We start from the raw sequence: 10,183 nt of genomic DNA, 5'->3' as shown, positions 1-10,183 counted from the left end.
CCGCGGCGGTTGGGCTCGGTGAGCTCCGCTCTTCTTCCTCCCTTCCCCACACAGCTAGTTGCTGCTGAGGGTCTCACCACCGTCCCTCAAACCCACACCACCTGGCAGGACATCCCCTTTCCAACCCTGGCTCCCACTTGCCGTCACTCCCCTCTCCTCCAGGACCGTTTTCCCGCCCACGTTTTCTTTCTCTGTGGCGGCGCCAGACACCCCTGGGAGCTGGTGGTGCTCAGCCAGCTGGAAAAAGCATCTCGGTGATGGACGTCACCGATGGCGAAGCCATCTCAGGCTGGCAGACCAGTCCCAGAGGAGCCTCGTGGATGGTTTCCTTCTGGATTAGTGCCTTGTGGGAGCAGCAGACTGGCCTCGCCGGCGTCCTCCCCCACGCCGAGCAGCAGTGCCGTGCCGCCTCCGGTGTGGTGTGTCCATCCTGCGTCTCAGCGGGGGGACGGGGACAGCGCGCCGCGAGGCGTTTCAGTGGAAGAAGAAGGTCTGTCCAAGGAGAAGGCGCATCTCTCTGGGCTTTGGCGGCTGTAACCAGAAGGAATTGATGGTTCTTTGTCTCGGGGAAAGGTCAACGCCGCTCCTCGCCCCCGCTGGTGCCGTGCCAGCACACGCCGTAACGCAACGCCTGCCCGTCTGGGGTTTGTCGTTGGCGAAGGTGGAGATGGCCAAAACAGCCTCAGCCAAGGCGGGAAGGGGGTTTGTTTGAGCCGCCGAAGGGGCTGCAGGTTCCTGCGGTGATCTGGGATGGAGCCGAGATGGGGCTGAGGCATCGCGGGCTGAGATCCGGCTCCTCGGGGACCACGCAAGCAGCCGTGGGGGTTGAGGGAAACCAGAGAACGGAGCTCGAGATGAAGGCTGGGATTCGTTTCCCTTTGATATCGACCTCCCCGGGGGAGATGCCCGTAGCTGAGCTACGTGGCCCGGGGGAGCCCCGGGGCTGGTGCTGCCCCTGCCGCACGCTGGGGGGGGGGGGCACTTTTTAGCTCAGGAATGAGCTCTGTGGATAGAGATGGCAGTGGAAAAATACACCCTGAGCACTGGTCAGTGCTGCTCTCACCCGTGGCGAGCATCCCTGCGAAACTCCGCGCGCTCTGGCTGTGGAAGATACAAAACCAAATTAATAACTTTTATTTTTCTTGGCCTCTGCTGGCAGCTGGGGATGCTGGGCTTGGGGGGCAGCTTTCGTGCAGGATGTTCCGCTGTTCCCACCCTCGGCATCGCTTCTCTTCCAGCGAGCAAACGTGCCGCTCGCCGGGGGTGATGTGGACGCGTGGTGAGAGCGGTGGTTTGCATCGGGCGCGGGCAGGGCGCGTGTGCTGGCGCCACAATTGCAGAGGAAGGGGCTGTGGAAAGGTGACCCGACGGCCTTTCCAGAACGGGGAATAAAACCCCTGTGCGTACCCCAGCCGGCCCCTAAATCCGCACGGATGCGAGTTGTGGGATGCTGCCAGGGATGAGCATCGTCCCAGCCTGCTGCGTGGAGGTACTGCCGTCGCCGGTGGGCTCTGGCGCCGGGTGAGGACCATCCCGGTCGTCTTCCCAAAACCTCCCCACGCTCGGAGGAGAAAGTCTGCAACGCCCGTGGCCGCTTCTCCGTCTCATGGATTTTTGTTACATGGCTGTAAAAGAAGCCTCTTGGTGCAGACATCCCTTTGGGATACGGCGGGGATCCTCAGTGAAGCTCTGCAGCCTTGGGACGGGAGGACCCGAGGTTTCATCTGCTCTAGTTTTTATTGAGGACGTTGATTTCTATCAGCTGATGGAGCGATTTCTCCTCCGTGTCCCACGGCTCCCTGGCGACGCGCTGGAGGGCTGCCTTCGCCTGGCTCCTCTGTAATTACCTCCTTTTCCCCTAATTTACCATTATACCTTACGAACTGTGTTTAATTGCAACAGAATAATTACAGGTCATCTCCTAGCGCATCGTTTTAAAGCGCTCAACACCCTGAGCCGGCAGTTTCCATCCTCGGTGCCAACCAGCTGTGCCCAAATGGGTATTTCTGCACCCGCTGACTGCAGAGAGGGACCTTCGGAGCAGATAATGAGCTTTGCTGGGCTGGGAAGGTCACGGCCGCTATCTCATTACTCGCCCTTGTGGCTTCATCCTCTTATCACAATGCATCAGCGTAATAAAAGAAGCCGGTGTGCCGGCTTGGGGCACGGGTTAGTTTTAACTGGCGGGAGCCTTCAGCTTGAAGTTGGGTGTGAAGGCATCAGGGTAGGGTCTGCCCCGTGGGCTTTGTGGCCGTGGGTGGCCACCAACGGGGCTTTTTGGGGTGGGGAGAGGAGATGAGTTGTTTCCACAGACGGAGGTGAAAACACAGCGTGAAACACCCTGGCGATATGCGGTGTGGTCTCGCTTCTCCCCGTGCCCACCCACGGGGTCCATGCCTCACGGGAGGTGGTCTCCATGGGGTTGAGGGGGGAGCGGGGTGGGAGTACAGCTTGGAATTTGCGGGGATGGGACCCTGATGCCTCGAGGAATGGTGAAGCTCCGAGCGGGGTCTGCCTGCTCGTGTGGCGCTGAGGGCGTGCGGAGGGTTTTGCCGCTCTCGCGGTTACCAGTACAGCCTTCATCCCATGGCGACGCGGTGCGGTGTTCCCGGGGGGAATATTCACTGCGCTCGGGCAGGTGGGTGTCTCCTTCCCCCTGGCAGCACCGCTGAGTTGCTTCCCAGCATCGCTGCTGGCCACCACTGGAAATGGAGAGGCTGAGAAGCTGACGCCGTGGGACGAACCCGCGTTCAGAGCTTGCAAACACTTCTCGGCTGAATTATTTCTGGCTAGCGAAACCGTGAGTGATTGCGTCTCGTTAAAGAGCCTTAATGATGCTGAAGAGCGAGCCATGGCGGAGCTCGCCCTCGGGACACTGGTGCATACCCGTCCTAGCGCTGGAAAAAAACCAGCAGGTTTGCAAGAGCGTGTGGTCTGTGGGTATAAATTCATCCTGGCCAGTTTGGTGCTGGGACTGGTGCTGCAGGAACGCGCCTGTGGACGGGGAGCGAGCAGGTTGGGGTGACGGGGATGGAGATAACACAGCCGTCGGGTCAGCGCCTTCCGTGGAAGCAGGAGAGAGCAGAAGTGAATACGAAGCAAAAGCTGTTTAAATATGATGGGTTAGACTGATTATTATTATTTTTTTCCAAAAGACGGACCCAAACTCATTGTGTTTGTCCTTCGTTTATCTGATCCGAGTTTGGTTCCTGCCTCTTCCCGCAACTGGGATGCTTCTTGAGGGACGGGGGTGAGCTCCCGGGGGACGTGGCAGCGTTCAGGACATCACCGAAGGCGCTCCTGCCCACCCCCTGCGTTTTTCTTCCTTACTGCGGGATATTCCTTCCCTCCGCTTCGTGCTTCTTCACCCTAAAATACGAAAACCTGCTGCTTTGTGTCACTTCCCGGGGGATTCCTTTCTGATGGGATTAAAGGAAAAACTTCTTTCCCGGGAGGAGACTGAAACGCTGCTCCCATCCAAAGGAGAGCTTTGATGAAGAACTGATGTATTGGAGATTTTCTTGGAGAAATCCTGGTAAAATCGGGCCAGGTTGTGGAAGCTGAAGCCCCGAACCTGTTCCTTGCCCGGGAGATACCTGAATATCGATTCAGGTGCCACCTGCAGGCAAAAATCAGGGTAAGCTGCCGAGAGCTGAATAAATCACGTGTGAAACCCAAGTAGATGGAAAAAAAAAAAAACCAGAAAATAACCGAGTGGTGGGGATGGTTAGAAGTCTGTTGCGCGTTCAAAACTCTCTGGTTTTAGTCCTTTTGAACAGTTCTGAGTTTTTCAGGCCAGCTTGTATCTAAAGAGGACCTCCCTTGGTAGGGCGATAAGCTGGAGGGAGCTGAAGCACGAGCAATAGTTAATTTGCCTGCACGTCGCCAGCCTGCCTCCGCACTCCTGCCAAATCCCCGTAAAAATGCACATTTTCCGACTTCTAAACCCAAGAAGTTGTTTAGCGTGTCCCCCCTTGCAGAGATTGACGGGAAGGAGGAGGAGCAGCCCCTGCCTCTGCTCGCAGCTTCACGTGGGGCTCATCGCAGAGGAGGGACTCGGTGTTTCGGTCTCATAGAAAAAAATAACCGAAAAATAGAGCTCTGAGGGCTGGCAGTCACGCTCGCCGGGCGATAGACAGACAGCTTGGTCCAGCAAGGGCTACAGAGGGGATGATGCTGAGGGGAGTGGAGCATCTCTCTGCTGAGGAAAGGCTGAGGGACGTGGGGCTGTTCAGTCTGGAGAAGAGAAGACCGATGGGGGATCTTATCAACGCTGATAAATCCTTCAAGGGAGGTGCCGGGGGGATGGGAACAGTCTTTTCCAGTGGTGCCCAGTGACAGGACAAGAGGGAACGGGCACAAACGTGACCATCGGCAGTTCCATCTCCACCTGAGGAGGGCCTTCTCTGCTGTGAGGGCGGCAGAGCAGTGGCACAGGCTGCCCAGAGAGGTGGGGGAGTCTCCCCCTCTGGAGCCATCCCAAACCTGCCTGGAGCTGGGAGCTCCAGAGGGCCCTTCCCACCCTCACCAGTCTGGGATGCTGTGTAATGCCACCGAGGGGTTCTCCTCTCAGCCCGGGTAGCGGTGCATCCCGCAAGGTGCATCCCGTGAGCCCTCCTGCCCTTGTGCCCGGTGCGTCTGTGTGTGTCCCCATGGCTGGTGGCTGCCCAGGGCCCATCGCGGAGAGGAGAGGGCTTTTGGCCGTGGTGAACGTTTTATGGGGGGTCAGGCCCTTTGCTGTCCGTTGGGCTGTGCGGCTCCGGGGAGGAGCTGGGCATCCCTTGGGACAGGGAACTGCTGGAGCGAGTCCAGCGAAGGGCAACCAAGATGACTGAGGGATTGGAGCATCTCCCGTATGAGGAGAGGCTGAGAGCGCTGGGACTCTTCAGCCTGGAGAGGAGAAGGCTGAGGGGAGACCTTATTATGGCATACACGTATCTAAAGGGTGGGCTGAAGGAGGATGGAGCCAGACTCTTCTCGGTGGTTCCCAGGGACAGGACGAGGGGCAGTGGGCACAAGTTGGAACAGAGGAAGTTCCGTTCCAACACACGGAAGAACTTCTTTAGGGTTGGGGTGACAGAGCAGTGGCAGAGGCTGCCCAGGGAGGGGGTGGAGTGCCCTTCTCTGGAGGTTTTCAAGACCCGCCTGGATGCAGTCCTGAGCGATGTGCTCTGGGCAGTCCTGCGTTAGCAGGGGAGTGGGGCTGGATCATCTCTAGAGGTCCCTTCCAACTCTGAAAATTCTGTGATTCTGTGATTCTGTGATCCTCCCTCTCTGCCTCCTTGGAGCAAAGGGCTCCCCGGCTCCTGGGCTTGAGCATCCTCCCCTCTCTGCGGCTGTCACCCTGGGGACTGTCACCTTGGGGGCCGTCGTCCTGTCTGTCTTCCCCTCGTCTGCAGGACCTGGGGGTGGAGGTGGCTGTTGAGATCTCAGGGCACGTGCGAAGGGCTGGGCTTGGCGTGGGTGGTGTGCGCCCAGCCCGGGCTGCCGCGGGGCGGCGATGGGGCCGGGGACAGGAACGGGCTGTGGAAATGGGGCATGGTGGTCCCGGCTGCTGGGGGAGGTGGGACATCATGAAGGCTTCGTGGACTGAGGGCAGTTGCCCGTATTGCGGCCATCTCTTCAAGGTGATTCAGGTTTGGATGGTCAGAGTTGAGCTGTCCTTAACTCAGTGGATACAGGGGATTGCGTGAAGCTCTGGAATTGCGTTTTTTCCAACCAGGCTCCTGCGACAGGAGGCGGGGGAGCGGTGGGGAGTCACCTCTGGAGTCACCGCGTGCCAGCGCTGGCTCCATGACGAGCTCCTGGGCTCGCGAGGGCCGTGCCGGGTGCTGACGTGTCCCTTCCTCCCCCTCCAGGCTTGCCGCGATTTCCTGGACTTAGCCGAAACTCACAGCCGAAAATGGCAGCGGGCGCTGCAGTATGAGCGGGAGCAGCGGATCCGGCTGGAGGAGACCATCGAGCAGTTAGCCAAGCAGCACAACAGCTTGGAGCGAGCCTGCCGCGGAGCCCCCGGCCTGTCCTCCAGCAGCACCGGCATCACCAGCACCGCCAAGGGTGAGCGCCGGCGAGTCGGGCGGCAGGACCGGGGCTGGGTGCCGATAACGGGGGCAGAGCCCCACGGGACGCCCCGGGATGGACGGGGGGCTTTCTGCTTGGTTGCTCCCAGCGAGTCGGCAGGGGTGGGAAGGATGCACAAGGCAATGCCTCATATGCCTGTGGGTTTTTTTTTTTTTATAATTGATCCTATTATGCCATAATTGTCCCTAATTGTCCTTGCTGGGGGACTTGGATGTTCCCAAGATACGGATGCGGCAGAGAGCTGTGTCCCCACCTCGCTCACGTTATTCCAGACTATTTTGGTAGCCTTAACCCTCACCGGCGGGGGGGGTTTTGGGTGGTGGAGGGCATCCGCGGCGCTTGGAGGGAGCCCAGTGTCCCCGGGCACTGCCGAGTTTGCGGCTGCGCAGGGTGCTGGTGGCACGGCTGGGGCTCCTTTGCTCCTTTGCAAGAGTTACTGGGCAATAAAATCTAACAGCTTCGCACATTCCTGCCAAATCTCCTTCCCCGCGGGAGGCATCAGTTACAGCCCGGTAGCCAAAAAACTGCAAAGAATGCCTTGTCTTATTTTTAAAGGATATATGGACTCAAGGGAGAGAGTAGCGGCTGTTGCGGGGGGCGGTGGCAGTGCCAAGCGCTGCGCTCATTCTTGTGTGGCCTTGAGGAAACCGCCTCAAGTTGTGCCAGGGGAGGTTTAGGATGGATATTAGGAATAATTTCTTCAGCAACAGGGTTGTCGAGCACTGGCACAGGCTGCCCAGGGACGTGGTGGAGTCGCCATCCCTGGAGGTGTTTAAAAGATGTGTTGACGTGGCGCTTTGGGACATGGTCTAGTGGGACTTGACCGTGTTCGCTTAATGGTTGGACTCTATCTTAAAGGACTTTTCCAACCTCAGCGATTCTGTGGCGCAGTTGGGGACAGCAGGGGGCAAATCCCTGTAGGGACAGCCACAAATCCGGCCCGACCCCATGGCAAGGGGTGACCCTGCTCCTCTGGCGCAGCATGGGAACACTGCAGGGAAGGAGAGTACCAAACACTGCCGGGAAGCCGAGCCAAGTGCTGAGCCGGACGGGATGCTGTGGAGAGGTGGCCGGAGCCAGGATGGCCCTCCCAGTCCCTCCATCGGCCAGCTGCCCATGGCATCCCCCTCGCCGGAGCACCAGTACAACCAGCGGCCCTGAGAGAGGTGGTCAGCTCTGCCACGTGCCCTGCTCCGTGCGGGCTGCTGGAGCGGCGGTTTTGGGGCCGAGCGGTGACGCCCGCGGCGAGGCTGCGCTCGGGGAGCAGCGCAGGGGCCGGGCAGCCGCACCGGGTCTCAAAAGTCACCGCAATTAATGTCTGCTCCCGCCTTCGTGGCGATCTCTCCCACTGCAGCAGGGAAGAGAAATGTTTGTAGGTGCGGGGCTGGAAATCCCGAGGGCCGGGAAATCTTTCTGAGCATCACCTCAGACGGGGCGGTGCGGGAGCGGCAGCCGCGGTAGACGTGGTTGGGTCTGCGTCTGGCACGGGCAGCCGGGTGGCATTTTTGGAGGTGCTCCCCAGCACGGCATTAAGCCTCGTGTGCCCGGATTGGGGAGCTGGACACGAGCTGCTGGGGCTCCTTCTGTTGGTTTTTTAGGAGCTGGAAGTCAGTCCGGCATCCTCTCGTCGTGGAGCGGGTTGGAGAGGAGGGGGACAAGCTGTAAAGGGAGCGGGCGTTGGTGGGGACACGGTGGGAGGAGGGTGGGCTCTGGGGACCGGCACCACCTGAGCATCTCAAATCCTTTGTGCCACCAGGGAGTGTGCAGTCCGCCAAAGGAGAGGCGAGTGATGAAGATGAAGAGACGGAGTATTTTGATGCCATGGAGGATGCCCCAGCTTTTATCACTGTAACTGCAGACCCCAAGCACCACAGGTACGAGCCCCCGTCCCACCCGTTGCACGGTGCAGCATGGTGAAACCTGCTGGGAGTAGCGGGGCAGAGATGGCTTCCCCGGTGTTGTGCTTAGGCTTGAGGGCAGCATCATCTCCCGTGGGGTTACTCCGTGTGCGTGTCCCCCAGCAAACAGGCTGCTCTCTGCTCTCACATTCCCGGAGCGAGCGAGGCTGAGGATGGCCCCAGCTGTAGTGAAGCAGGCGAGGAAGGGCAGATGTCAAGCCCGTGCTGTGGTAAAGCTGAGTCCTCTGCCCCAGCACTGATGTGGGCTGGATGGGAGCCTGGGTGGAGGCTTGGAGGGACATCCCTTGGAGGGGCATCCCTTGGAAGAACATCCCTTGGAGGGGCATCCCTTGGAGGGGCATCCCTTGGAGGGGCATCCCTTGGAGGGACATCCCTTGGAGCATCGGGCAGTAGCGGGGAGTACCTTGCCTTCATCTCCCTTGACCTGCTCTTACATCTCCTTGGGCGTCTCTCTGGGCTGGGGGCACCTGTGATCTCAACCGTGGTCACAGCGCCGGGCTCGCTGGCAAATGCAGAGGCTCTCAGCGCCCGGGCTGGGACACCCTGCGCTGAGCATCCCCTCCCAACGCCCGCGCACGGCCTCCGTCGCCCTCTTGCCTTCCTGGCAGCACCCTGGGGTGGTGCAGGGAGATGCCCCGGGCGATGGTGGCTGTGCTGCACCAACTGTGGCTCTTCTCTCCCCTTCTCTGCTCTTTCTGTGTGTTTACCAGCTGCTACTCTCTTCCCTGCAGGCGTTCGGGCAGCAACCTGAGTGGGGCCAGCGAGGGCCACCCTGAGGACTGGAACCTGGAGGACAGCGTGAGTTGGTGGGGCAGACTGGGAGGGACGGTCCCGGCGGGATGAAACCAGGGGAGAGGAGCAGGAGAGGAGGAGGTTGTTGGAGGGACTCGCCGTCCAGCAGCCCTGGAGAACAGACCTCTAGTGCACACGATGTCCCCTGAGCTGTGGTTGCTTCTCCTGGATCTGGTTGGATCGTGCTGAGTGAGTCTGGTGTAGACCTACCTACCTACCTACCTTTCTTCTGTTGCTTCCGCAGGTCTTTGAAAGCTCCAATCAAAGCAGCTACAATGAGTCCACTTGCAAAGATCTCCTGCCGAAGAAAAGGAGACGGACTCGCATCCCCGACAAACCCAACTACAGCCTTAACCTCTGGAGCATCATGAAAAACTGCATCGGCAAAGAGCTCTCCAAGATCCCCATGCCTGTAAGTGCGCGTGTCCCAGGCGCCCAGCGCCGGCCCACGGGGTGCTGCCGTCATGCCGGCGTTGAGGGTTTAGTTTGGGCACAGCTCTTGGCTCTGCAAAGGATTTGGATTGGGGCTCCGGGTGCTGTGGTAGCACAGCAGCCCCGAGCGGGACAGGAGTTTGTCCTGGGGGAACGGCTTTTGCACTGGCAGAGCCCTCGGAAGCCATCTCGCTCTTCTCCGCAGCGCTGATGTGTCCTCGCTGCTCAGAACTGCTGACTCTAAGCCCTGCGTTTTTCCCTGCAATTTATTTGCCTCTTGAAATCATCCGTCGGCCGCCAGAGAGCCCGCACAGCGGGGCAGCGGGACCGGGCGAGCAGGAGGGGGCTGTCCTCGGCGGCACGGAGCTGTAGTGCCGGTGGCTTTGACGTGGCTGGTACCGTAGGGACTACTTGAATCAGGTTGGCTCTTTTCTTGGGGACTGACCCCTTCTCCTGCGCTGGCCGCGGAGAGCCCTGGAGCACCCTGGCAGCTTGCTCGCGCGGGTGCCAGCGCAAGCTGGAGCACAGGGGACATCACCCAAGTGTCCTTTGTGAATCCAGCTGGTGCAGAGGAGGGAACCGGGACACCTGCGGAGACAGCAAAGTTACGAACATTACCCTACGTGGAAATAAAGCGTCAGCGTATTAGGAGAACGGCTGGAGATCTGCCCGGCAAAGAAGGACCTGGGGGTGTTGGTCGACAACCTGGTGGCCAAGAAGGCCAATGGCATCCGGGGGGGCATCAAGCAGAGCATGGCCAGCAGGTCTCATCATCCCCATCTGCTCTGCCCTGGGGAGGCCACATCTGGAGCACTGTGTCCAGTTCGGGGCTCCCCGGGTCAAGAAGGACAGGGAACTGCTGGAGAGTGTCCAGCAAAGGGCTACGGAGATGCTGAGGGGACTGGAGCATCTCTCTGCTGAGGAAGGGCTGAGGGACGTGGGGCTGTTCAGTCTGGAGA

The 10,183-nt window shown here is 59.8% G+C and overlaps 1 protein-coding gene across 1 annotated transcript in view; it reads left to right on the top strand.

Moving 5' to 3' along the window:
• OSBP2 (oxysterol binding protein 2) overlaps window positions 1-10,183 on the top strand; it is a gene marked incomplete at its 5' end in the record, with an annotated part of 104,860 nt that overhangs the window by 84,207 nt on the left and 10,470 nt on the right. The window contains 4 exons of the mRNA XM_009893337.1: window positions 5,723-6,057; window positions 7,838-7,955; window positions 8,732-8,798; window positions 9,037-9,204. Of these exons, the coding sequence (XP_009891639.1) occupies window positions 5,723-6,057; window positions 7,838-7,955; window positions 8,732-8,798; window positions 9,037-9,204 (688 nt within the window). The remainder of the gene's footprint in view (window positions 1-5,722; window positions 6,058-7,837; window positions 7,956-8,731; window positions 8,799-9,036; window positions 9,205-10,183) is intronic.

The sequence above is a fragment of the Charadrius vociferus genome, unplaced genomic scaffold, assembly GCF_000708025.1.
Source record: "Charadrius vociferus isolate BGI_N301 unplaced genomic scaffold, ASM70802v2 scaffold579, whole genome shotgun sequence".
NCBI lineage: Eukaryota > Metazoa > Chordata > Aves > Charadriiformes > Charadriidae > Charadrius > Charadrius vociferus.
The sequence above is the reverse complement of the archived record's forward strand: the minus strand, read 5'-3'. Positions and strand labels throughout refer to the sequence as shown.